This window comes from Megalops cyprinoides, chromosome 7 (assembly GCF_013368585.1).
Source record: "Megalops cyprinoides isolate fMegCyp1 chromosome 7, fMegCyp1.pri, whole genome shotgun sequence".
Lineage (NCBI taxonomy): Eukaryota > Metazoa > Chordata > Actinopteri > Elopiformes > Megalopidae > Megalops > Megalops cyprinoides.
This window is the reverse complement of record NC_050589.1, coordinates 10,594,094-10,621,705: the sequence shown is the minus strand read 5'-3', so window position 1 is coordinate 10,621,705 and position 27,612 is coordinate 10,594,094. Positions and strand designations below refer to the sequence as shown.

At 46.3% G+C, this 27,612-nt stretch overlaps 2 protein-coding genes across 2 annotated transcripts; both read left to right on the top strand.

Moving 5' to 3' along the window:
* The first annotated feature begins 1,939 nt into the window (after nucleotides 1-1,939).
* xpc (xeroderma pigmentosum, complementation group C) lies at nucleotides 1,940-12,009 on the top strand. Its single transcript, XM_036533703.1, has 14 exons — nucleotides 1,940-2,232; nucleotides 3,246-3,449; nucleotides 3,678-3,786; nucleotides 4,651-4,735; nucleotides 5,524-5,681; nucleotides 5,902-6,022; nucleotides 6,212-6,367; nucleotides 6,789-7,502; nucleotides 7,743-7,903; nucleotides 8,452-8,533; nucleotides 9,710-9,841; nucleotides 10,008-10,177; nucleotides 11,026-11,119; nucleotides 11,343-12,009. The coding sequence occupies exons 1-14, from the start codon at nucleotides 2,124-2,126 to the stop codon at nucleotides 11,640-11,642; spliced, it is 2,595 nt and encodes an 864-aa protein (XP_036389596.1). The 5' UTR covers nucleotides 1,940-2,123; the 3' UTR covers nucleotides 11,643-12,009.
* Nucleotides 12,010-14,488: 2,479 nt separating this feature from the next.
* arih2 (ariadne homolog 2 (Drosophila)) lies at nucleotides 14,489-26,038 on the top strand. Its single transcript, XM_036533142.1, has 15 exons — nucleotides 14,489-14,656; nucleotides 16,048-16,471; nucleotides 16,784-16,851; nucleotides 16,938-17,007; nucleotides 17,253-17,397; nucleotides 18,709-18,830; nucleotides 19,547-19,656; nucleotides 19,930-20,047; nucleotides 20,428-20,478; nucleotides 22,196-22,217; nucleotides 22,403-22,554; nucleotides 22,837-22,980; nucleotides 23,153-23,221; nucleotides 25,069-25,188; nucleotides 25,632-26,038. The coding sequence occupies exons 2-15, from the start codon at nucleotides 16,220-16,222 to the stop codon at nucleotides 25,701-25,703; spliced, it is 1,515 nt and encodes a 504-aa protein (XP_036389035.1). The 5' UTR covers nucleotides 14,489-14,656; nucleotides 16,048-16,219; the 3' UTR covers nucleotides 25,704-26,038.
* The last annotated feature ends 1,574 nt before the right edge of the window (nucleotides 26,039-27,612 follow it).

Sequence of the window (27,612 nt, the reverse complement as noted above, 5' to 3'; positions counted from 1 at the left end):
TTTTACATAAGTCTGATCAAAGGTTGTATGATAAAGCTGTTTTCCTTGAATATACCACAGAAAGCCAATTTGAAGCTGAGTTTGATGGTAAACAGAAAAACCCAGTGACCTGTGTTAATGGTTGTGTTTTTAACTTGTGAATGATGCCCGACCTAATGAATGATGGAACTTTAATGTTTCCCAGGGGGAAATCTGTCTTTCAACAAAGGGCACATTGAATGACCAACAAAATACACTGAACAGGGTTTAACCCATACAGATGCTCCACATACATTCCTGCTGAGGTGGAAATCAGTCAAAAAATGCATTGTAGATATACAAATAATATGAAGGAAAACTCACAGATTAAAGCTTTGGTTGTTAAAATACCCAATTAGATTGAACACTACTGTATATCTTAATTACCCCTTGGTATGGAATTACACTTGCACAAAAATACTCTTGTGATATTAGATCACATCATAAGAAAGAATAATGATATGTATTTGTACATGAGTATTTCTGCATTACCCTACATAAATAAAACAAGAGAAAGTCTAAATATACATGTTGATTAATTTTGTTTATGAGAACACCCACACTAAACCTCAGTGCAGATGAGAATCCGCCATTCTTGAATTCTGTTCTGTTAAATGCAAAGGAGATAAGAATGGGTGAATTATTAACAAGCTGACCTGGAGTTTGTTTAATGGAGTACACAGGGGGCTGTTTTAGGTCTATTTGTCCCATTTCTGCAGTGAAATTGGGTCGACAGTGCTCTGTATACTGACAAATCAGACTCTTTGAACTCAGACTCTGACTCAGACATACTTCTCAGCAGAGTTATGGCCCGCAGCGTCTGTCTTAACAGTACATTAATAATACAATAAATTTACACTAAGCAGTGAAAGTACATACATGTGCAAGGGTAGCTAGCAATTTAAAAAGCGAATAACTGAAGTCTAGAAAAATGACTGGGTACTGAGGGCTGTCAGCCAGGTTTATACATTCAGAAATGACTTCCTTGTTTGGGTTTTATTGGATTCTAATCAAGCTTCACAACTATACAGGCTAGGAAATTCTTTAGACACTCACGAACAATTACAAAATAAAATTGATAGTTGATGTCTGATTTTCTGTGACATTTAGATTGATTTGTTAGATACCAAGCACATGATGCTAATACTGCGATTGCATGTTGGAGAGCTAAGCACCTTGACTCTAACTTCTTCAGAAAACTGATGCTGAACCATGGCATCTATCTAATCTCCCACTATTAATACTACACAACAATTTCAGCTATTGCATAATCCCCGATCCTTAAAGAGGGTGAATTTGTAAGAGATGACATTTTATATTTGTGGGTCCAGTACCTTAACTATGCCCTAGGAAGGCTTACAAAATTTAAAAGTTGCTGGATGATACACTATATGAAGACATTCAAACTCAGCTGCCCTCTTCAACAGTAGCGAGAATTGGATAGACCCATTCCCAGCGCATACACACGTATGCATGCTCCTGCATGTGTATTTGTGCTTTGTGCTAATGAATGTAAGAAAATCAAACCGATGTACTGCGCAGCAATATTAAATTGGCAGCCAAATCAACAAGTACAGGGTATGCAAATCAATCTGTATTACAAAAAAACTTAATATAATATAATTTCATTTAAATTAATTGAATTAATTTTAAACTATGTTACTTCACAAACACACACACATAATTTACCACTATACAGGTACAGAGTATTTTAGAGCTAATGATGATGTAATGCTAAATATTTATAGCATTTGTGAACACTAAATAGTAGATTATCCTAAGAATATATGGATGTCTGCTGGCTAATCGGTTTCTTTTCAAGGAAGATTATTTTCGGTTTGAGTTGCAGCACGAACAGCAGCGTCTCAGACGCCGGAAAGGGATGTGACGCGTTTTTAGAACCCCTTCAATGAAGTGAACGGGCCGGCCGTGTTATGAAAGATCCGAGGAAGTTAGTGTTGAGTAATAGCAGTCTGCGAGCGAACTTACACAACCTCTGCACATGTGGAGGTGTGTGTGTTGTGCTGGAGCGGTCCCCTATATTTATCTCTCTTAACGATATTTTGAATATTTAAATTCTTGTTTACTTGCAGTGTCTCATCGCCATGGTCAAGCGAAAAGGGTCAGCGGACCCGGTTGCTAAAACCGATACAAAGAGCCAGAAACAAACCCCTAAAGCCAAAGCTGGTGGAGAAAAACGCACAAAAAAATCAGGTACAGCATCTCTCTGGTCTGATCGGTCCTCGGTATGTGCTTATGGTGGCCTTGACAGGTCGAAGCTTAAAAACAAGCTAGCTGAATAACAATAACAATAAATACACCAGGCGTCATCAATTTAGTTGCTGGGAATGTGCAGAGTTGTAGAGTCCTTGTGTTATTTCTGCTCATTTGTGCCACTTACGAAAATGCATCACGCGCACACATATTCGGCTTTATTAGTTATGATTAATTTGTTTCTCTGATGGGACTAAAATAATTAATTCGAAAACTAATTAGGGTTTATTGAAGCAGCTGCCTGAATATGAGGGAAGAGGCAGATATAAACAACATCGATGAGTTAACACCATTAAGGGCTTTTACCACTAACTGTAACTTCTGCAAAGAGGCTCTGCAGCTGGGTCCTGCAGTCGTGACTTTGTTGTCAGCTTGCCTGCAGGTGTTCAGCAATGCTTGGCTGCCACAGTGGAACCAACATGGATGCTGAAAACTCTTTGATCATTTTATTTTTGTTAGTTTACTTCTCTGTTATGGGCAAGCTGTTTTCAATTTGTTAAGACTACAGCCGGGTTAATGCAGATAGTACCTTTCTCTGAACTATGCTGTGTAGTATCATTAATTACATACATTATAGCCCTCTGAAAACATTGTAGTACTTGAGTTATTTCTTTATACTGCCTCTGAGACTGGTGGCAGTGTAGCATGGTGGTAAGGAGCAGGGCTTAGAACTGAAAAGTTGCTGGTTCATCCTAAATGCAGCCTCTTTCATGTTTTATTCTTAGCAGGAGAAATTGGCTTGAATCTGGTGCAGAAAGAAACAGTGAAAGAACTGAAGCATGATGCTGGTGCTTGTGGGGGGGATGTCCTACATTTCAGCACAGAAGCAGTGAAAGGCTGAGGTTCACAGTAACACCCTTTTATCCTCTGAGAATGGAAGTACAGCAGGTGGTGTACCAGAGGCTTCCTGCTGAAACTGACCAGGTTTAAATCCCACACCTCCATCCCAACAGGTAAAACCACAGCGCGATGTGCCAGCAAATATTTTGGGGACCCCCCCTCTGTGAAGGAGGAGCCTGTCACAGTCACAATAAGCGACGATGATGAAAATGAGGATATCGCCACTCCCCTCAATGAAGGTGGGGCAACAATGGCCAAGGTTGAGAAGAAGGAGGAGGAAGACGACAGCGAGGAAGAGGAGTGGGAAGATGTTGAAGGTAAGGCGTAACGATCATCGCCTTATGCCATGTATATGTGTGAGAGGGTGCACATCTGTGTGTGCTTATGTAGCGTGAGTGTGCGTGTGTGTGTGTGTGCATGTGTTTTTTCTGACTGTGCCGTGAAAGGCTGAACACCCATGCATGGTGCATGCTGCATGCTGCATGCGTCTGTGCGCATGAGTGCGTGTGTCCACGCGTGTGTGAGAAAATGGTGTCTCTTCCCAGAGCTGGCAGAGCCGCTGTGCGCACAAGCTCAGGGGGAGCCCGTGCTGCCCTCTCAACCTGTGGAGATCGAGATCGAGACCCCCGAGCACGCCCGCAAAAGGCAGAGAAGGTGAGAAGGGGCGGAGCCTGGGAGGAGGGGAGACCAATCAGGCCCTCTGGAATTCAGGCTTCTGCAGGCTTTAGTCTCCAGCCTTTTGGGCAAATGATTACATCTGGTATACCAGGTCCTGTCCAAATAATGAGTAGAAGAAGAATTAAATAACCCTATAGCCCTCCTGGTATGTGGCTTGGAATTGGTGGCCAGTGACAGTTGCTATGTCATGTCACAAATGGGTAGGCATTCAGCATGTTCACTCTTCTCTCACATGAGGAACTTCTGTCAGTTGGTATAATTGAGGAAACCGATGCTCTCAGAGCTACAATGCAAGGTACACTTGTTTCTGTGAAGTTTACCCGGCCTGACTCTCACAGGTTTACACTAGCACATCTGTTGGAAACAGAGAAATCTGTTTTTCAATGCAAACTGGATTAATTGCCCAATTATTTAACACTGACTTTGGCCTGGGCTTGCTAAGGGAGTCCAGTAGAGCTTCAGTCCTGCAGGGTACAGAGACCTCACAGTAAATCATTAAATGCATGTGATAAAAGTGATTATTCAGGTTTCGCACCAATCAGGGACTCGTGCAGTAATTAAGACCTGAGGTGGAATGAAAAGCTCAAAACTGATGTGGCTCTTCAGCAGGCTTTGGAACAGTTGAGTTAATGATTTGATTTATTTAAAATAAAGGTTTAGTAAGTTTAGATCTCCTTGAGTATACATGTCGGTTGAGTATTGAAAAATGAGTAATGTGTAATTTAAAGTAATTTGAAAAGCGTGTGAGGTGTGAGTGTGTGTGAGATTTTATGAAGTTATCAATGACTGTGAAAGAAGCTCCTATCGCCATGACAACCTTGACAAAGCTGCTGTTTACAGGGAGAAGAGAGAAGCGGACTTTAATACCTACCTGCGTCGCATGATGAACCGATTCAACAAAGACCTGCAAGTGGACACGCACAAAGTAAGGGCGCCCCCTGCTGGTGTGGTCATTACTACATCAGTGTGTGGTCTCATTTATTTTTTTATTTGTGTTTTTCTGTCCTACAGTCTGACTGTCTGTACCATATACCAGCACTCACTGTTTATTAGTTTATGTTTTAATACGTATTCATCCTGGTAGGTCAGTGTATATTACATTGTCATTTAGCAGACGCTGTTATCCAGAGCGACTTACACAGATTACAAATTTGTCCATTTATACAGCTGGGTATTTGCTGAGACAATTGTTGGTCAAGTTCCTTGCCCAAAGGTACAACAGCACTGTCCCACTGAAGAATCAAACCAGCAACCTTTCAGTTTTCAAGCCTTGCTCCTTACCACTACACTACACTGCTGACCCAGTATATAAGAAGTTTTCATTTACAGTGAAGGCCTGTAGACCTGTAGTCCGTGCTGAAAACAGACATCAGGAGAGTAAAACATGCGAAAATGGGGTATGATGGATTAGCAATTACAAAGAGGCTTTCTGATAAAAACTGCCACAGGCAAAAATACATCCAAGCCAAATATGTTCAGGTTTTTCTGTGGGGATTTTAGTTGTTGCCAGGTGACATTGCCTCATGCACATAGTAGCTGGACAGGCTATGTTTGGTCGTTGTCCGCTCCTTAGAGTTGTGTGCATTGTGGCAGGTAGAGTCCCGCACACCTGAGTCCCGCACACCTGTGTGCAGCGAGCAGCCCCCCTCAGGAGAGTGACAGGTGAGCGTTTACCCTCTGCTCCTGGGCCTCACCTTTGCATCTGTTCCTCAGGTTCACCTCCTGTGCCTGGTGGCCAACGGAATGTTCCGGAATCGGCTGTGCAGCGAACCGGACCTGCTGGCTGTCGGGCTGTCCATGGTGCCGGCGCACTTCACCGCGGTGACGCCCGAGCAGGCTGACGCAGCTTTCCTCAGCAATCTGCTCCAGTGGTAAGGAATAGGTAACCGTTGGTCTGAGAAGTCAGACAGCGTGATACTGTTGATAGTGTACTGCTGACATGGCACTTGTTATGAGAAAACCAAAAGGTTGAATGATACTCCAAATTTCACATTTAAACTGCGGATCAGTCAGGCCCTTGCGTCTTCTGTGTGCACCTGATCATGTGTGCCGTGTGCCTGTCTTCATGTCTGCGTCTACCTTCACGGCTAGGTTTCAGTCAACGTTCACCCTGACCCCGGACCTGCCCCAGGACTCGGGAGACAGCCCACACACCGTTCTGGAGCGGAGATTCCAGACCCTCTCCGCCCGCAATCACCAGGAAATGACGCATGTGAGAACACTTTTGACCTTTCCCTGCTCGTCCACGTGTTCCATGGAGAATGTCGCAGCATTTTATCAGCACGTTGGATTTCAGCTAAACAGAGTTTTTGTGGTTGTCTGTGTTCTGGAAGACGGTAGGACACTGATGTTCCCTGTAATCTTGGTGTGACCCTGGTGACCTGACCCTTTCTGCCCTCAGCTGTTCCTGATCGTTCTGCGGTCGCTGCAGCTCTTCTGCCGCCTGGTGCTCTCTCTCCAGCCCCTCCCTCTGAAGCTGCCCTCTGCCAAGGTAGGCCCGCCACACACTGTGCATAAGAAGCCCTCGGATGAAACTTTCCCTGCGAAGCAGTTTGAAGTACATTTACATTTACATTTATTCATTTGGCAGATGCTTTTATCCAAAGCAACTTACAAGTGAGGCAGAGTACATCACAAGCAAAAAGCCACATGAGGAGTCAACAATATTAGAAGAGCCGCGTGATCAAATTTCAGTAGTTGGCCAGACATGGTACACGCTAGGCAGACACGGTACAAGCTAGTATGAAGAGTATTCATAGTTCTTTTGTAGCTCTAATCTCATGTTAAAGAGCTTGCCATTGTTTGTGGAAAATGTTTTTCATGATGATCTTAAATGGGATAAAAAAGACCTGCTTTGGTGGTGTGTGTGTGTGTGTGTGAGAGAGAGAGAGAGTGTGAATTCATGAGGGCTAAAGTCTGTGACTGACTCAGATTTTGTGATCCAGGACAATGCCAAGACCTCTGGCAGCCCCCCTGAGAAGAGCCCCACTGAGCCCAAAATCTCCCCAGGGGTGAAGAGGGGAGGGGACAAAAGTGAGGGCCGGGGGGGGCCGGGGGGTAAGAAGCCGCGGAAGAACGGGGTGAAGCAAGAGAAGGAAGCCGAAGCAGCGGGCCAGAGACCCAAGAACTCCCAGCGGCGGCGCGTGGCCTCCAAGGTGTCCTACAAAGAGGACAGCAGCGAGGGGGAGGGGTCCAGCGAGGGGGAGGAGTTCCAGGTGCCCAGCGAGGGAGACAGCGAGGACTCGGACGGAGCAGCCAACCGGCGGCGAAGCAGGAAGGGGAGGGGCAAGGGAGCGGCCCCTCGCAGACGAAGGAGCAAGAAGGAAACGTGTAGTGAGGAGGAGGAGGAGGAGGAAGAAGAGGAAGAGAAGGGGAGATGGAGGAGGAAGGGGGGCGTAGGGGAGGACGAGTGGCTGGAGGTGTACCTGGAGAGGGTGGGACGCTGGGTGTGTCTGGACATTCAGAGGACGGAGGTGGGACAGGTGCAGCAGTGCTCCAGACAGGCCACTCAGCCTCTGAGCTACATTCTGGCTGTGGATGGGGACGGCTACCTGAAGGATCTCAGCTCCAGGTATGACCCTACCTGGATGACATCGTCCAGGAAGCGCCGGGTGGAGCCGGAGTGGTGGGAGGAGGCTCTCAGTGGATTTCAAGGTCCCAAATCTCAGAGAGAGCAGCGGGAGGACCAAGAGGTGAGACATGCGCACACTCGCACACAGACATACACACACTAACACACTAAAACCTGCACACTGTCACCAACTTATACACTCAAACATCCACTTGCCTGCATGTTCAGTCAAAACCCCACTTATACACACACGCGTATGCACACACACACATACACACACACACACACACACACTTGCAGCAACACACACACACACAAATTTAGACACAGATGTAATCGAGCCTTATGCCCTATGCTGTAGCTCCAGGCCAAGCTTCTGGACAAGCCGTTGCCCACGGTGATCTCGGAGTTTAAGAATCACCCACTGTATGCTCTGAAGAGGCACCTGCTAAAGTATGAGGCTCTCTACCCCCCCACTGCGGCCATTCTGGGGTACTGCAGGGGAGAGGCGGTGTACTCCAGGTGACTACAGTTTCTTCTGTCTGTGTGCATGAGGAAGAGTCTGTGTGTTTGTTTTTTTTTAATGCGAAATGCCCATTGCCCCCCCCCCCCCCCCCCATTTCTCCCTTATCCCAACTATGTCATAGACATGCCAGCCCTATTGCTGCAGTCCCTACTGTCAGTACAGTAGGGCATGGACAAACATATGCTTTATGCAGGGAGATCTGCAGGTGCCCAGTTGGCCAGCGGGGGCCGCTATTCTGCAAAAGAGCAGCCAAAGCACCTTTCTGTCCTATTCTCCCCTATATCCCTGGCAGAATGCTATAGCCACCGCTGTGTGCTCCCGCCCATTGTCAACTGATAACATGGCTGGGATGCAGCGCTCAGACGGCTGAGCCACTTGAGAACCTGTGTGTGTTTGTTGATGGGTACTGTGTTAGAGATGGAGACTGGATCTCCCTCTACAGGAACAGGAGTACATGTAATTATCTCTAACTCTGTGTGTGTGTGTGTGTGTGTGTGTGTGTGTGTGTACGCACGCGCGTGCTGCCCTGTGTTCTTCTCCATAGGGACTGTGTTCACACCCTGCACTCCAGAGACACTTGGCTTAAAGAGGCACGGACAGTGCGTCTGGGGGAGGAGCCATACAAGGTACAGCCATCTGTCTGTCTGTCTGTCTGTCTTGCAGTGTCTGTTTGACTCTGGCTGTCTGTCCACACGCCTGTTCCTCTGTTCTGCACTTCACTGATTTTCCACTTACTGTAGCTGGGTCTTGTCCCTTTTCCACTATAGAGCAGGAAATGGGCTCAGACAGGTCAAAGCGTGATGACCTGGGACAGCACAGTTGCTTTCCATTTTGCTACTTGCAGATGATTATAGCTCTTGAATGTTGAATGTTGCTGTCTGCCCAAATCAGGTTTTTTCTGGGTGTTTGTTATGATGGAGACAGCCCCATAGCAGGTAAGAAGGATGGCACCAATAACACTGATGGGATGGGCTGACACGGGTCAGCATGACACAGAAGATTACCTAAAATGGGCCAGTCTGGTTGTAGCTCTAAATGGAATGTGGAAAATGGCTGTCAGTCTTGCAAAAGGCTCATGGGCGTGCAGGATAATTGGTGTGTTATTTTACCTCTTCAGTAGGGTTTTTCTGACATTAGACTAAGACGTGATGTTAATATCACTTTACTTGGCTTGGTCTCATGCAGAATTATTTTCAAAGCACTAGTTCATGCAGTGTTAGCACACATTACAAATTACAGAGTGCATTGCAAAGTTTATGATGACCAAAATGAAAATGGAGATATCTGCATCATTAAGATCCAGAGCAATTGACTCTAATCAGTCTCATTTATGTTCAAAGTTGTGATTTAGTGGTTCACTGTTCACTCTTCATTTACTGTCAGTCCAAATGTACTGCTTTTGGACAGATCTGTGGTGGAGGAGGCGGGTTACAGTGTAAACAGACGAGTTGTCAGAGAGCAGCTGAAGCTGGTGAGTGACCGTGTTGCTCCATCGGTAGTGGTGACTCACTATGACGCAGAGGCCAGAAAGGGGAATCTCAGGGCCTCTGTGCTGGGTGTGGAGGAAGGAAGGGCCAGACCACAGCCTCCTGGGCTGTACTGTGGTGCACCCTGTCTGAGGCCTGTGTCTGGGGCGTCTATCTGGCACCTATGCCTGGGGCCTCTATCTGCTGAGGGTTGTGTCTTGGGCCTGTATGTGGGGCCTGTGTCTGGGGGTCTGTGTCTGGGGGCCTGTGTTGGGGGTCTGTGTCTGGGACCTGTGTGGAACATGTGGCCATCTCTCTCTCCTCTCTCCCTCTCAGATGGTGAAAGGCTTCTCTAATCGGGCACGGAAAGCAAGGCAGGGATCGGAGCAGAAGGACAAAGATGACCTGCCGCTCTTTGGTGTATGGCAGACGGAGGAGTACCAGCCCCCTGTAGCAGTGGATGGCAAGGTGCCAACCTCGTCACTGGCCTTTTACGGTGTATTTTGCGTGATGGATGTTTGTGACAGTGTGGTTGGGTGTGTGTATATTATCGTATATATGTATGTGTGTATTTGTGCGTGAGATACAGGTGAATTACGCCTATATTTTACACGTAGCGCTGTGTGTGTTCCAGGTGCCTCGTAACGAGTACGGGAATGTGTACCTGTTCCGGCCCTGTATGTTACCTGTGGGCTGTGTCCACGTGCGTCTGCCCAACCTGCACAGAGTCGCCCGCAAGCTGGACATCGACTGTGCTGCTGCTGTCACCGGCTTCGACTTCCACTGCGGATTCTCACACCCTGTGTAAGCCAGCCTGCTCAGTGCGCATAGATACACACATATATACACACACTCCTACATACACATATATAAGGGAAACAGGGTCACCATCTTAATCTTAAAATTCTCTGTAAAAATAGTGTGTCCCTTCCGTTCCTTTCTGTTCAATTTTGGAACAGTCTCCTCTGGCTGGTCTGGTTGGGGAGAACTGATCCTGAATCAGTTTTTTAAAGCTTGAAGTATAAGAAGCCAAGGCAGCATGTGGTGGCAGGCTTTATTAAAAGTGTAGTCCTCTTATCTCATCACCTGACAGATTTGTGGGGAATGGCTACAGGTATTACAGTACATCTACCCCACTTCAGGAAGGGCACCAGATAATTGAAAATGCCCCCCCCCCACCCCTCCTGCCTCACTCACAGATATGCACCAGGCTTGTTGCAGCTGTTTCTCTCTCAACCTTGCGGGCAAGGACTGCTGCTGACAGCAGTAATCTGCTCTCGGCTGCAGTGACAATGAACTGCGGCTCTCTCAGGGTTGTGGTAACAGCCACAATTAATGTCTGAAACCTCCAGGGGGTCAAGGAGTTTGGATGCGCTCCTTTTTCCTTCACTGAGGGCAATGCCACATGTGGTTGTGGATCCTCCTCCATTGGATAGCTCTGAGTTGAGCTCCGGATGCTTCACTGTATCTTTCGTGTGACTCCTAGTCCAGGCTGTACTGTACAGTGAGGTATCAGGCAGGCAGCTGCCGGAGTCCTGAAGGACTCGGAGTGATTCCTCAGTGTTCTTTCCGTGTATCTGTGTGTTATCTGTTGGTACGTGCATGCGTTCTGTCTGATGTGGGATGTTTGTTTGTGTGTGTGTGTGTTCCAGCACTGACGGCTACGTGGTGTGTGAGGAGCATCAGGAGGTGCTGCAAGCTGCCTGGGAGAACGAGCAGGAGATCCTGGAGAAGAAGGAGAGAGAGGTGCGTGTGTGTGTGTGTGTGTGTGTGTGTGTGTGTGTGTGTGTGTGTGTGTGTGTGTGTGTGTGTGTGTGTGTGTGTGTATGTATGTATGTATGTATGTATGTATGTATGTATGTATGAGGGAGAGCCAGACAGTGTGACTCTGTGCTCTGGGTGTGTGTGTGTGTGAGTGTGTGAGAGAGAGAGAGTCAGTCAGTGTAACTCTGTACTGTGGGTGTTGCAGAAGCGGGAGAAGAGGGCTGTGGATCACTGGGCTCTGCTGGTGAAAGGACTGCTGATCCGGGAGCGTCTGAAGCGACGCTACGGGAGACAGAAGGCGGAGCTTCCACAGACCAAGGAGGGCGACGGAGAGCTGTCCTCGGGGGAGGAGGACAACGCTGAGGCGGACAGCCCTGCTGCGACCCTGGCTGCCTCCTGGCCCCAGAACCGCCAGGAGGCAGAGACTGCCGGGGATGCCAAACCAGTGAGCAAACGGGACAAGAGGGGCCAGGAGAAGCACCTCTTCCCCTTTGAGAAAGTGTGAGACATGCGCACAAGCACGTGCACGCAGACACAGTCACACACACTGTTCGGAGTGCTCTTTCAGACACTGCCCTGTATGAACCTGTTAGAGATCTGTGTGTATGTTTGGCAAATGAGCCAGAGAAACTCCAAAAGACAGCAGAGAGGCAGCACCTGCCCCCCTGGCTTTCCTGTGCGCTCCCCTCCATGCCCCCAAACCCCACTGACCCTCTCAGTCTTCAGCCTCCCTCACGCATCTGTTCCCCACGCTCACCTTCTTCACCAGTCTCTTTGTAGCTCAGGTGATTCATGTTGATTCTTCCAGATAAATAATCAATGTTTTTGTATCATCTCAGAATATTTTTGTCAAAGATTTGTAATAAAAAAATAACGGCTTTTCGACCCTGAACCTGAGAGTTTGTTTGTCTGAGAACATGGTGTGTCCTCTAGCAGCCAAAGGGTAAAAATGATAAGTTCATTATTGTGTTGTCAACACAAGCTAACACTCAGTGTAGCCCCTGTAAAAGTGCATATAATTTCAAAACTTCCATTTAATATTTAATGTTTTTTTTTTTTTATTAAAAGCAATCATCTGTGGTGGAATTGTATTTGTAATAACAAGAGACTGTCTTACTGAATTGCCAATTATTTCTTGAACATTTGGCCATTTTCACTCAGGGAGGTTTGACAGAGTGATTTCAGAAGTGTCGCGAGGCAAGGGAGAAAGTGAATGTCTGGCACAGTGTTTTTGTGGGCACGAAAGGGAGAGAGAGCTGTCCAGGTAATGAGTGCTCAAGCTGCCTGGCTAGTTGGCCTGCTTTCCATCTGAAGGTCATCTTGGCTGGTGCGCATGAAAAGGACCCTCTGAAAATTCAATGGGGCAGAATCAAATAATCAAATTAATCTAGCATTTTCTAGAATTTCTTAATGTGTGCTACAGCCAAGTCCCCCTTTCCTTTTATAGTTTCTATTGTTATGTCAGACAAACCAAGTGGATTCAGTTAAAACTTATACTCAGCTGCATATACCTGGCTGTGATTTGCCAGCATGTCCTCTGTAGCTAACAATGAAGGAAGGGTTATACAAAGATAAGCGTCTATGAGGTGTTTTTCTAGTGTGACTACAACTGGAGTTCAGTAGAACCATACTGATGAAATCCAATCAGGAACCAGTAAACATGACCAAAACTGAAATACATTTTTCCTGCTGCTTTTGTAGTGGATAAATACATCTTATGCTGCTAGCTTGTATTAATAAGATGAATAATAAATAAATTCAAATGCCTATGCCAGTAATTAAATTATGGTATTCCAGTATAGGTAATAATCATAATAACAAAATAAACAAAGGAGCTGAGGTAGGAACATAAACTAAAAAACTGATGACAAAATCCAGAAATACCTTTAAATATAGTTTCATAAAGACAAATTCAGTTACATTTAATTCAGCTCTGCAGCACAGGAGGGAAGAAATCACCTTGGGTTCTGGGCTAAAGCAGTTCTGTGCACAGTTACACAATAAGCCTTCATCTTATTGGTACTTATTCAAGTTAACTGATTTCTAAGTCAAATCCACTGCACTGAGGCAAATGCTGTGTGACAGACATGCTGGCAAACATACTGCTCTTCCAGCTGATAGCTTTTGGCCTTAATATGCTGATGGCCTTAGTACACTGATTATAATATAAAAACACTTTGGTATAATAGTTTACCTTTATGATACAGTATTCACTGAAGCAATCCATGTTAAATGCTACGCTCAGCCTGCAGTCTTATGGTTGTAAGTTAATTATTACTTAAGATTTGCTTCTCTTCTCCCAGGATACCAAAGCGAAAAGATCACAGAATGAAAGACACTGACGGAAAAGATTACAACTGCCTTATCTGAGTGAAGGCCATCAGTACAGTCACAACCATGTTGTCAAGATTACAGAGATATTCTAGCAGGTCAGCCTTCATCTAAGTGTGCATGCACACTAATTTCAGACATCTAAACTTCTGCTTTGACAAAAATAAAACCAAGGTAATGCAACTGGCTACACAAATGCTCATATATCAGCCTTAGAAAAAATGTCTTCACCCTTTGCTTTTTAACAAGATGTGCAATGTGAGATTTAAGAGATAGGATCAAGGAGAAAAACAGGACATTTATAGGTTGAAACCACCGCAGTTTGCTTCTTCCCACTATTATCATGTGGGGTTCAGCAGGTATTTTTTTTTATCTTGAGAACACCATTCAGTTTTTCCACCTTTAATACAAGTTTCATCTAGAGCAGGCTAACCAGACTGCATTAAAAGCCCCTTGCAATTGTTTACTAATGTTGCACAACTGTGTCATCTAATAGAGACAAAAATGTTGTATTTTCAACTCTGTGACCAAAGTGTTTGCATATGAATTGTTAAGAGTATAGGTCCTAAGACTGATCCCTGTGGCGTACCTGTATTGACCAGACCAACAGTCCAACAATCTGTCGACAGCGTTAGACAGTAATGATTAGCTACAAATACTGTTCAATCAGGGAGATTTCAATGTAATGTTATAGCCTTAAACTTTATTGGTTCAAAGAGAGCAGTAGTTAGCTGGCTTTGCTCTTTTTTAAAAAGTCAGCTGACTGCTCATGCAGCTTTTGAAATGTCACGTATAATAAGTGTGCGCGAATAACATCAAACTCCTCCACCAAACCCTGACCCTGAGTCGGTTTAATCCTGTTAGGACCGCGGTTCCGATTAGAGCAGGATAAGCTGATCCGGGAACAGCTCCCGGGAGCACAAAGCGCTCAGGACTGAAAAAGTCCGCCTCGGGGAAAGGCGGAAGTGACGCAGCTGAGGCAGGCTAAGCTGATCCTGGATCGGCTCGAGGCGGGGGGAGCAGAGCGCTCGCGACCGTGATCGAAGGCGGAAGTGACGCAGCGGGCGAATCCCCCTGTAGTTCCTGTCTTCCTGCTCACCGAGCCTGTGGAAGCCGAACCGAACCGATTCCGAGTTTCTGCTGCCGTCCCGGGCGCACACAGCCAGGCGCCTCGACGCGGCCCCGGGGGTAAGTGCGGAGGGCTCGGCGGGCCGGAAAGGGAGACGTCTCCGGCGAGACGTGTGCGGGCGCTTATCCGCCGCGCTGGGCCTTGTTTACATGCGCATCCCGGGACTGGAGTGAGAGGCGTTCGCTGTCTCGGGGGGCAGAGGTTACGGATCGCAGCGGCAGAGGGATAGAGGGTGGGACAAAGCTTGCGATACTCGCAGTTTTCCTTCGAGGAGAGTGAAATCTAGTCGAAATGTTACTACTGACGGGTTCCATATATTGGTAGAAAGCTCTCTGCTCTCCGTTACTAGATTTGGATTGACACTCTGATGCACTGGCTGCGATGGCTAGCGAACTCGCTAGCTAACAAACAAACCGAACCTCCGTGATTTGTGTTGGCCGAATCTGTCCCCTGTCTGTTTTCTGCCAGGTAGCTAGCTAACTGCTTTTCTTTGGAGTTGGACCGTTATCACCTAGCCAGCGAGCCACAATATCTGATGTTTCCATGCGCAAGAGGCTATTTTTAGCAGCGATCGGAATGCGAGGCAGGGAGTCGTGGGTCGATGGCATCCACTGACCCAGGCCTGGGTGATCGCTAGTTGGACACGTTACCAGTCTGCATTGGCGCCGAGGTAACAATCCCTTGTCCCGGTCACAACCCTTTTGTCGTGCCTAGATTAGTAAGTTAGCGAAACCAAACCCAACGTGTTAGGTGTGAGATGGCGTTTTGTAACTGCTGTTTTTATCGATGGCTTATCACGCCATTGTCACTCATGCGGCTGGTGTTTTGCCCTCTCTGACCGGTTTGAGTCTGGTAATGCATCGATTGTTATTTTAAGCGTTACGTAAAAAGCAGTTTTGCGTGCCATGCTGTTCGGTGCATCTGTTGATTCGTACACCCATCGGTTTTTTTCTGAGCAGAGAGAGAAGTAACGTTTGTCCCGTTTCGTTACAACTCAAGGACTGGTTGAATGCTTCACGCGTTGAGTTCCGATATTTATTTAGTTTGTAAACCAGGCAATGGATAATTTCTCTCAATGTATTTGTGGCCGTCGTATATTTGTCAGGTTTTTTTTCTTGTTTTTTTGTAGCATTGCATGTACTGGTATATTTAGTGTTTTAGACCTGGGCTGCAGGCTATAGAATTACATTTGATCTCTGTGCCCTACACTAAATGTCACTCATTTCACTTGAGTTCCAGCATCTCAGTGCAGATTACTGGCCACTTCTGCAGACCCCCCTTAACTGCTACTGTATATTACTGTCCACTGGTTAAGTGACTGTTTTCTGCTTGTGGCAATGATTGTTTTTCATAACGTTACTTCGTTCTCTCCCCCCTTCCTCATGTCTCCCTCTACTTTCCTGTTGCCTTTATTCTGCACCTTTCTTCCCCCTCAACTTCCGCCCGCCAGGTCTTCATCTCCTCTCAGCGTATCCACCTTAAGAGTACCTCATGAGTGACTGGCAGTGCGACTTCTTCTGCTTCTTCCGCTGCTGCTGAGCACAGAGGCCTCTGGGAGTTGTAGTTTCCTGAGCGTTGAGTGCTGATTGGTGGAGGGTGTCAGCGAGGGCGGGCTCCGGGGAATGTCTGTGGACATGAACAGCCAGGCCTCCGACAGCAACGAGGATGACTTCGACCCCAACTCTGAGGAGGACGAAGGGGCAGAGGAAGAAGACCAGGGTGACATTGTGGACTACTATGAGGGCGTGGCCAGCGATGTGGAGCAGGGGGCGGACGCCTTTGATCCGGAAGAGTACCAGTTCACCTGTCTCACCTACAGGGAGAGCCAGAGAGTCCTGACAGAGGAGGTCAACAGTGTAGCCAGTGCCCTGAAGGTGGGAGGGGCTTTGAAAGAGGGGGAGGGGCATTCATGGCTCAGTGACAGGCAGATTGGTCACCATTTGAATGATAAGTGATGTGGCAGATATCCTTAGGAGAGATGCTAAAGTGATGAACCGCCTGTCCAAACCTCCAGGCTTGTCTGTCTGAACAGTACATCAGCCTAATGTATGTAAATTTTGAGCAGCTCGCCTCCTGGTTATGGAAAATTCTGTGATCCTTATCATCATGTTGTGATCGCCTTTAGGATGTCAGAGGGTGGTTGTGATAATCTGTCACGCTCGCCTTTCTTCTTCTCCTCTCTCCAGGTGCTGCCTGCTGTCGCAAAGCTGGTCCTTGTCCATTTTCACTGGCAGGTGTCTGTAATACTGGACAGGTAAAGTTACACGTACACACACACACACAGAAACGTACACACACCTGCTGCAGAAGGGGTGCTCACTGCTTTGCTTATGGTTTCAGGTACAAGTCCAACTCCTCCCAGCTGCTTTGCGAGGCCCAGGTCCAACCCAGCACCTGCAGATCTGTGACAGTGAGTACTAGGACTCATTTTCAGCTCCATACATACATGTGTCAGCACCATAATGTTGTATTTTAGTGTCAGAACTGAGCGTGTTAATGCTAGAACTGTGTGTGTGTGTGCGTGCGTGTGTGCATGCGTGCGCGCGTGTGTGTGTGTGTTTGCGTGTGTGTGTGTGTGTTTGCGTGTGTGTGTGTGTGCGCGCGCGTGTGTGTGTGTGTGTTTGCATGCGCGTTTGAAACGTCCCTTTCCCCCAGGCGTCCCCTCAGTCGCTGCAGTGTGGGGTGTGTCTGCAGCTGGTGCGAAAGGATGCTCTGCTCTCCCTGCCCTGCCAGCACTCCTTCTGCAAATCCTGCTGGGAGCAGCACTGCACCGTGCTTGTCAAGGACGGGGTGGGAGTGGGTGAGTACCCGGGGTCATGCGGGCGGTGGAGGTGACCCTGTCTGACACGGGAACAAGGGGAGTGGTCCGGTCTCGAAGTCAGACATTACATTACATTACATTACTGTGCGGTTTAAAGTGCGGTTGATAATGCACCAGCTGTCTGTAGAACGTTTGTTTAAATGTACATTGTTTGAAGTTAATTTTAAACTGTTAAATCTCTCAGGTGTCAAATTTGTCTTTCCCAATCCAAAAAGTGCCTCTCTGCCTGTCAGTAGGGCCAGTGTTTAGCTTTAGTAAATTAGTCATTAGTTTCAGTACGATAGGTGTGGCTTGTTTTTTAAAAATAGTAATTCACTGATGTAGACCATACAGTACATAGCACAGCTATTCTGAAGAGCCTAGAATGAAGAGAGAGAGAACTTCCTGATGTTACCATTGAAAACGATGTCAGTCTTAGAACCACTGCATTATGGGTAGAAATGAGTGCAGACATTCAATTCTGCAATGCAAGGGAGTGGCATATGTGGTCTTTTGTCCGTCCACATTCCTTAACCTTTAGCATTTTTCTCTTGAAATTCACTTGGTTGCTGAAACTCGTATTCCAGTCGAACAGTTCAGTGTACCTTATGATGCCATTTACTGAGAAATGGCACTTAACTGGTGAATTAGAAGTTTGCACTCCGTAATACCCATAATCCATTGCACTTGCAAAACAGGAAGAAATGGGAAGATAACCATCTTGTCATCCAAAGTTTGTGTTAGTACCTGTTTTTTTTAAACTCAGAGAGACACAGAGTGCAAAACTGGAGGAGTCAGTATTACACTGGAATATTTAGTCTCAACAATTGCAGCTATTTCAAAATTATTTTGACAACATTATTTTCTTTAAAAATGCTGTTGTGATATTTTAGTTTGGTTTTGCATTAGATGTGTTCAGTTTTTCAACACTTGTCATTGAGGTTCTCCTGTAACAGGAATCAGTAAGGAATATGTGCTCGACATCCAGCATAAACTCTTATTGTTCATCTAGCATTTTCCAGATGTTCATCTATAATGTTTTGCGGTGATTTTGTAAAATCATACATCGTACAGTTGAAGTAAATAAGCTGTGAATCTTAGTGTTCATCACTCAGCATGACAGCAGTCAGACTCTTGAGGTGCTGTCAGAGGAAGAGCTCCAACACCTCCAAAACTGTAAAATAAGCGCTGTGTTTAACTCTGGCCTCTGTGTGTATGTGTGTGCGTGCGCGCATGTGCCTACGTGTGTGTGTGTGTGTGTTTCTGTGTGTGCGTGCCTGTGCGTGTGTGTGGTTGCGTGTGCTTTTTCAGGTATCTCATGTATGGCTCAGGACTGCTCCCTCCAAATGCCAGAGGACTTTGTGCTCCCCCTGCTCCCCAGCGAGGAGCTGAAGGACAGATACAGACGCTACCTCTTCAGAGACTATGTGGAGGTGTGTCTCTCTTTCTCTCTGTTTTCTCCTGCTCAGTGCCTGGCATGGGCAGGCTGTATTTGAATCTTGATGATCAGCGTTAAGTCCTATGATGGGTCTTCTCAGTGTCATAAATAACAAATTTGAGAGGTTAGGTTCCCAGTTTTTTCCTGCTAGAACCAACCTTTCGGTGTGTAACATTAGTCAGAGCGTTGCTGCTGGTCAGATAGCAGACAATGACCTGCATCTTTTGTAGTCACAGGGCAGAACAGGACAAATCCCAAAGCAGGCAGTGATTGGTCAGGAGCAGTGCAAACAAGGACAAAATGATTTCCTGGATTAAGTAGTACAGCGCCATTCATAAATTCGCTAAATACACTCACGATGATCAAGATCAGTACAACAATTACTCAGCAAACACCGACAGCAGTATTAATGCCCACACAAAATGTTAGTCACCACTACAGGATCTTGAATATTACGCTCCAGTTCTACCTCTCTAAGAATTCCTGCATATAAAAAGACAATGAGCCTTCAGCACAGTCTTGCACGGTTGTGTGGTACGAGCCGTCATCCGAACAATCGCCGGCATTGTGTTCGCGTTCAGACATGACTGCCGTGCTGCCGTGTCACAGGAAGTGACACCATCACCGATGTTCTTGGCGGTAGACTTGTCGGAAACGGAGCAGAAATGAACTTGCGGCCCCCGCTCTCTCCCCCCCCTCCCCACACCACAGAGTCACTTCCAGCTGCAGCTGTGTCCAGGGGCCGACTGTCCCATGGTCATCCAGGTGCAGGAGCCACGGGCGCGCAGAGTGCAGTGCAGCCGCTGCAGCGAGGTCTTCTGGTGAGGAAGCCCATGCGTCTGCACAATACACACACTCGCACAGACGTGCACACATATGCACACACTCTTACACATACACACACACACACACACACACATACATATGCACAGATGCACACATACTCCTTCTGGCCTTTCACGTGCCACTCTCTTTCCAGTGCATGTTTGCACCGAACGCGATACGGCTGTAACGTTGCAGGAGAGGGGTGCTCCTGTGTTAATCTGTTTGTCCTCTCTCTTTCTGCCTCTCCTGTCTGTCTCCCGCTGTGTCAGCTTTAAATGTCGGCAGATGTACCACGCTCCTACGGACTGCGCAACGATACGGAAGTGGCTGACCAAATGTGCTGATGACTCTGAGACGGCTAATTACATCAGCGCGCACACTAAAGATGTGAGAGACTGGGGTGTGGGGGGTACATGCGGGGGGGTACACGCACATACTGCACACACTACACATACCACACACACACATACACACACTGCACACATACGCGCTGTCACAAACATAGATGTACACACACACACTACACACACCATACACCTACATTCACGTGTGCACACACATATTCACACACTACACACACCACACACCCACACTCATGGACACAGAGACACAGGCACTGCACACACTGTGCAGACATACGCACACACACACTACACACAGCGTACACCCATACTCATGCGCACACACGTTCACCCACTCAAACACAAACGCACTCACATACGTACAAGCCTGCGCAGCTGTAGTAACATTCTCTTGTCTCATTTCAGTGTCCTAAGTGCAATATTTGCATTGAGAAGAATGGAGGCTGCAACCACATGGTGAGTGGACTGCACTGATGCCCACGCAGTCATTCATGCAGCGGGTCCTCTCAGAAAGAGGGCCGTTTGTTTTAGAGAGGGTCTTCATTTTAAACAGCATTGTGGCTTCGTTTTTTCCGCTCAACGGAATACGTTAAAAATCCATTTTACTTTCAAAAGGGAGGTGGCCTGAAGGGCTCAGAATACTGTGAAGTGTAATGATAACAGGTTATTCAGCCCAGCCTAGCAAGCCATTATCCTGCTATCTGAAGTGAATCTGTTTCTGTCGAGATCAGTCGTGTGCAGCACTAGTCTCTCTCTCCACTGCAGATTCTGGCAGATTCTATCTGTGTGAAGGCATATTTTCTAAAGGCAGTTTGAAATGCATTCATTTGCACCTGTGCCCTCTGGCTCTGTGAGGAGACCTGAGCCTGAAATAGCCTCTGGCCTACGCCATTAATCCCCTTTACATTTTTGAAAGATGGCAGCTGAATCCCCTGTCAGCCTTCTTTCACTGGGATTAAAGAGATTCTGTCTCTTGAGAGGGCACATCTTTTTAAGGGCTGGAACAGGTTTTGTTACTTTTTTTTTTTGTTACTTTCTATTTTTCTATAGCCTCTACATCTTTGTTGTTATAAATTCATCAATACAGACTTCAACGCATCACTTATAGCTGTAGATATAATTTAATCTTACTGTGTGGAATTTGAATGTATGTAATTGTCCTTCATCAAATGAGTCAGTGTACACAATTTAGTCCACTTTGGAGCCGAAGGGCAGACGTGTGAGGCACATGTGTGTTAACAGGATGCAGCTGTCTTCACAGTGCATTCGTGGGATTGGAGGCATGAATTAGAAGCCTTAACGCCTTCGCAGAGTTGAATTGATGAACCATTTCCCTTAAAAAAAATAAATAAATAAAGCACCTGGTGGTTCAGGCCAGGACAGCCACTTGCATCATTTAAAGGACTTGCTGCACAGAGATAGAATGTCACATTTATTCCAGAGCATATCATTCTTGTGGAAGGAAACTAAGATCCCTCCACTGTGAAGCTGGTTCCTAGCTGTGAAATATAAATACCAACTAAACCAAGCACATTGAATTTAGGAATTTTAGTAAAGTTGCAGTTTAAGTTGCATAAGTTATATTCACTCATATGCTGAGCGTTTTGTGTGCATCTCACCGTTCATGAGTGAGGTATGCAGACTGCTTTGAACGTTGCACAAAAGTCTGCATCACCTCCTTTGGCAGAGAGATGATTTGGCACAGGTGATGAGGTGTGATGGCTTGGTGAATGTCAGGGCTGGTGAAAACAAGGAAAGGAAAGCAGCCCACACGAGACCAGTGCCTTCGGAGAGAGGAGAGTAGGACTGAGTCAGTGCGCTGCCATTCACTGTCCGGGATGTTAGCACTGAATAACCTGCAGTTTCTAACGTGACAGGAGTATTATTTCCCCTGCAGACCGTAAGTGATAAGCTGTGATCTGGGAGACTCTTAAGCAGGATAATGGCAGCATCATGTTGCTTTTCTATGGATGTTTAATTCATGATTATAGTACCTGTAATGGAAAGATAACTTTACTGTAGGGGCTAATGCTGCTGATTGGTGAGTGGGAAGGAGGGAAAAAGCAGGAAGTGCTTGCCCTGGTAGGCACTCAGCAGAGACGGACAGATTTGGTGTAGGTGAGGGACTGTGAGTGCTGTGTCCTGACCTGTCTTTCTCTCATTCTGTTTACAGCAATGCTCCAAGTGCAAGCACGGTAAGCAACCAGTTCTACTACAAGCACAGCTAAATTGAGCTAATTTTCAATACAGCTTGGGCCAGTTCAGTGTCAAGTGTTCATCAGCCGCCATTATCAGATTATGTGATGCTGATCTGATGTGTCTCTCACTCTGTGTGTGTGTGTGTGTGTATGTGTGTGTGTGTATGCATGCATGTATGCAGATTTCTGCTGGATGTGTCTAGGGGACTGGAAGACCCATGGCAGTGAGTACTATGAGTGCAGCCGTTACAAGGAGAACCCTGACATCGTTAACCAGAGCCAGCAGGCCCAGGCCAGAGAGGCACTCAAGAAATACCTCTTCTACTTCGAGAGGGTGAGAGAGGAAGTGCTCAGTGCGTGCGCGCGTACACACACACACACACACACGCCTCTGAAATACCACTCCTGCTTTGGAAGGATGAGGGATTACAAACATTAAAGGAATGGTTTAAAATTCCTCCTAATGAAGGTGAACGAGGATTTCAGAGGAAAACAGACTCTCTGTGTCTGTCTCCTTCTGTATCTAATCTGATATGCCTTTCACAGTGGGATGCAGGTTCTGTGTGGTTGCAGTAAAGCGTGGTGACCGTCTCTGTCCACGTGTTTCTGTCCGCAGTGGGAGAACCACAACAAGAGCCTGCAGCTGGAGGCTCAGACCTACCAGCGGATCCAGGAGAAGATCCAGGAGAGAGTGATGAACAACCTGGGCACCTGGATCGACTGGCAGTACATGCAAAACGCTGCCAAGCTGCTGGCCAAGGTAGAGAGCTCATAGCATGCCAATACTGAGCGCACACACTCCCCCTGTTTACATTCACTCTCACACAAACACAGTGCAAATGCTGACCTTCAGAGATGCTGCTGTAGAGGAGCATACTGAGCGATGCCCCGCGATGCAGGGCAAGGTTAACCCTTTGCTGTCCTGTCCGCAGTGTCGCTACACGCTGCAGTATACCTACCCCTACGCCTACTACATGGAGTCCGGACCCCGCAAGAAGCTGGTGAGATGTGGGCGTGTGTCTGTCTGTCTGTCTTTGAGGGGCGCATCAAGCGCTCAGCAACGAAGAGTCCTGCTTCTGTCAGCAGGTTTAAACCTGTACTTAGGCCTATTAGCCGCCTCTGAAAGAGAAAAAACAATAGAGAAGAAAATACTACTTCTGACTACAGCTGGATTTACAAACAAATATTTTGCTTCTTGTGGTTCCTGGAGCAGCACAGGCGGGTTTAGCTGTTAGTTACGCAATGCAAAAGCTCAGATTGTCAAAGGTTCGGTTTCATGCGTTTGTTCATTTGCCATGTATTGTGCAGAGGTTGACCAGATTAAGATGTGTTCATTTTTGTAGCTAGCTAACAAGCTAAGCGGAAACAACATTCAACACTCCAGAATAGGGAACATATATAACAGAATAAATATTAGACAGGGGACACACAGACTCAAAGAATCTAGAACGGTGCAGTACATGTGATGTATTATATAAGCACCAGTTTGTGGCATTCTCACAGATTAATTACAAGTAAATAGAGTATGTATTACTAGAAAAGCAGTGTTGCATAGTGGTTAAGGAGCAGGACTTGTAACCAAAAGGTTGCCGGTTCAATCCCCGCTGGGACACTGCTGCTGTACCCTTGGGCAAGGTACTTAACCCACAGTTGCCTCAGTAAATATCCAGCTGTATAAATGGATAACATTGTAAAGAACTGTAACCTATGTAAGTCGCTTTGGAAAAAAGCGTCTGCCAAATGAATGTAAATGTAGAAATATATCTTAGACAAATAACTGTATCAGTGTGTGTAAAAAAAATTCACCATGTAGGCATAGCAGAAAATTTGAAGGATAAGGGTATATGCAGCTTTATCCATAAGCAATGTCTATGCAAAGAATTATTAGACAAACTCATGAACATTCATTGGAAATTCAGATTCATGCCTATAAGAATAAAAAACCAGCAGCATGAATCGCTGCTTCCATAATCACTACTTCATAATGAAATCTAATAGGTAACAGTTCATCCATGTAATGAGAGCAATGATGTTGCTGTTTTCTGTGTTTGTACTTCTGAAAATCCTGGGAAATGGTTCAGAATCAGTGGACCATTCAGGCTTGATGGGTGCACTTTTCCACTTGTACTTAATTGGTACTGTCAAAGCGATTTCAGGGTCTTATCCTGGTTATGCATCATTCCTCGGGGGATTGTAATCGGGGGTCAGGGATCGCTCTTCCAAACCCAAATGTTTTTGGCTGATTTTTATGCACTGCGTTTTCCCATGATGCTCGTAGCTCATGAAAACAAAATGATCTTTTCATCTGATCGCATTTCGTTGTCCCTGCTGCGAATATGTCCAGAGCTGCTTTTAAGTGGACAGCTTTCTGGGTTTAATGTGTGAGCGTATGGATGTTCATTTTCTGACAGCTAGCTAATCCATACAAGCTCTAGTTTGTCCTGCCCACTTCTGGGTCTGTATTTCTGGGTACACGTCGTCGTGCAAATATTTCTGAAAGATGTAACTGCAGGTACACGTGCTGCTTCCACTGCTTGCTCCGTGTGGCTGTGTTGCTACCAGCATTCTGCGCATGATAGGCAGGTGACACTGTGTCACTGTGGTGACACTGTTAAAATAGCCAATCATCATTTTAGCCACAGTTTACATTCACATTTACATTATTGGCATTTAGCAGATGCTCTTATCCAGAACGACTTACATCGGTATCTTTTGGTTACGAGTCCTGCTCCCTAACCACTATGCCGCGCTGCCACCCAGGGTTTGCAGAGGACTGTGTTTGTGACTTTACAAGTGTGTGTGTACTCACCCCTCCTCCCTCCCCCACCCTCTCTGCCTTTCCCTCCAGTTTGAGTACCAGCAGGCGCAGCTGGAGGCGGAGATAGAGAACCTGTCCTGGAAGGTGGAGAGAGCCGACAGCTACGAGAGAGGGGTTGGAGAGGGGGAGCTGAGCGCCAATGACAGAGGGGTATGTTTTTTTGGGCGGGGGTGGTGGGGGGTGCGCACTAAAGAGGTGGAATGTCGTCTTATATGGATAAGAGATTGTGCACAAAATGGCATCATTTTGCTACTAGATTGTTAGTGCGGTGTGGCTGTCTGATAGTGCCACTCTCTGTAGGTAGGAGCGTGTGGCACCGTCAGAGACATGAGACTTGATTGTGTGTGGAGGGGTATTGGGATCATGATGGGAGTTATGTAGTGCTGCCAAAACATTTCAGTGCATGAAGATACAAGATTTATCCCCTCCACCTCAGTCCTTCTGACGAGATTCCTAACCCCCCCCCCCCCCCCCCCCCCCAAGCCTGATCAGCTGTCCAGAGAAACTGTCTGCTTTTGTAATTCAGAGCATAAAGCACGTGGGGTGCAGTGAATGGCCTCTGACCTGGGATGGTGGCGCTCTCTCTCCCGCAGGATCTGGAGAATCAGATGCACATCGCCGAGCAGAGGAGACGCACGCTGCTCAAGGATTTCCACGACACCTGAGTGTCCGTCTCTGTCGTCCCGAGCGACCCCCAGGAGCTTCTTCACTCCTTCATCCATCCCTCTCTTTGTCCTCTTCCTCTCGCTGTGCTGGAGTGTGGAGGCCTGGGTCTCCGAATGGCACGAGCGCATTAGTTTCACCTCCCACCCCCACCCCCCCTCTCCCCCATCATCTGCTGACAACAGCACCACCACATTCTCACACACGCACACGCATGCAGACACACAGGGAAAGGGACAGACACACAGGCAGACACACTGGTGAGCAGGAGAAGCAGACACACATTCTAACTCTCCTCATCTAATCTCCCCTCCACCTTTATGTCCTTTTACTTTTTCTGCACATTGTTCAATATTTTTTTTTGTTTTTTTTTCTTTTGTTTTGTTTTTTTTTTTTTTTTGGAGAAATGGCTGTTAATAGAGTTAGATCATTTAAAAAAAGGAAAAAAATGAAAAACAAAAAAAAAATCTGTAATTTTCAACGGTTGTACATTAATACAGAAATAGAGTTACTGAGAGAACGTTTTTAAACGAGCACTGTGTCCTGAGTGTGTTCTGTCTCTATTCTCACTCCCTGTAGCTTCTCTCTAAAAGACTTGCTTTCATTTGCATTAAAGGATTTTCCAGTGTTGCCAAAGCATTTTAGTACATGACCTCACAAGATATACCCCCCCCCTTCAAAACTCAGTGTAAACAGTAACATTGCTCCACAGGTTTGATTTTAACCACAAACAGTGTAAATCATGTCTGTTGTCTGTCTCTGCCACAGGCAGACACATACTGCACTATCAGCTCTGTCTCAGTCAGCTTTCTAGGTCTCTGCCAGCTGTAGGAGCTGGATGACCCAAGTCCAAATTTCACACCCTGTTCTGTTCGGCTTTCTTGATGGCTCTTGTGTTTGGATTGTATCGCCACAATCACCAGCTTTGTAATTCCTTAGTCACTAAGTCTGTACTTCATCCTTGTTCAGCCCTGTACAGTTTAAAGGGCTTTCAGTTTACATGCAGTGTGTTTCCAAAATTTTAAGCAGAAGCATCGACTTCAGATTTTATGGGATGTCTAAATAAAATAAATGTGGGGCCCGTGTTTCTTTGCAATAGAGAAGCTTTGCCTGGAAAACACTGTCAATGAGTTTTAGTCAGGTATTACATTTCATTGGAAATCTCTGTGTTCACTCTAAGAAGTTTGTTGCTTTTGCACCGTATGTGAGTTTCAAGATCTCAAGTCTCGCGTAGGCTCTGTGTTTTCCGGTCTCTTCTACGTGTGCTTTTAAGCAGTCTGTTCACACAGCTCTGGGTTCTGTCAGCAGCTTCCCACGTTTCCACACTTTCAGACCTCCCTCGCTGCAGCCCCTGTCCAAGCACCCCTCACCTTTTCCCATCTGAAAGGCGATGTCACCTTCCAAAGCTAGTATTTTGTCCTAACCATTGAGTGTCCCGTGATGCACCAACCTCAGTAAAATCTTAAAAAAAAAAAAAAAACACTGGGAACTATAGAGAACACATTAAAGCTACAGTCATGATAGAGACCAGTGGTGTGGCTCTCTGTGTATGCATGCAGGCCTAGATATGCCTAATCAAGGCCGAACAACCCTAGGAGTGCTACATCCATGGGAGACTTGATAACTACTGTTGAAAACAAAATTATGCAAGCACTGATGTAAGTCATTTCTGAATGTTCTAATATCCCAACTATCAAGACTCTTTGAAACCCACAATAAAGGTGGGAAGCTCTATCCACATTATGAAGGTGATGGTTTATAGGAACATGCCATTTAAAGTGTGGTATAAATATGATAATACAGGAATATATTTTATTCTTAATGTGAGTCTGTGATATTAGAGTATAGGGTGCGTACAGTCAACGGGGGGCATCGCTTTATAGAACATTTTCCTACGCAGTAACTATGCCG

Bases quoted from the DNA above. Each gene is read 5' to 3' on its own strand.
- xpc (XM_036533703.1), top strand. From the start codon at position 2,124: ATGGTCAAGCGAAAAGGGTCAGCGGACCCGGTTGCTAAAACCGATACA. The intron at 3,450-3,677 runs GTAAGGCGTAAC...GTCTCTTCCCAG, and splicing joins GGAGTGGGAAGATGTTGAAG to AGCTGGCAGAGCCGCTGTGC. The intron at 5,682-5,901 runs GTAAGGAATAGG...CTTCACGGCTAG, and splicing joins CTCAGCAATCTGCTCCAGTG to GTTTCAGTCAACGTTCACCC.
- arih2 (XM_036533142.1), top strand. From the start codon at position 16,220: ATGTCTGTGGACATGAACAGCCAGGCCTCCGACAGCAACGAGGATGAC. The intron at 17,398-18,708 runs GTGAGTACCCGG...GTGCTTTTTCAG, and splicing joins CAAGGACGGGGTGGGAGTGG to GTATCTCATGTATGGCTCAG. The intron at 18,831-19,546 runs GTGTGTCTCTCT...CCCACACCACAG, and splicing joins TCTTCAGAGACTATGTGGAG to AGTCACTTCCAGCTGCAGCT.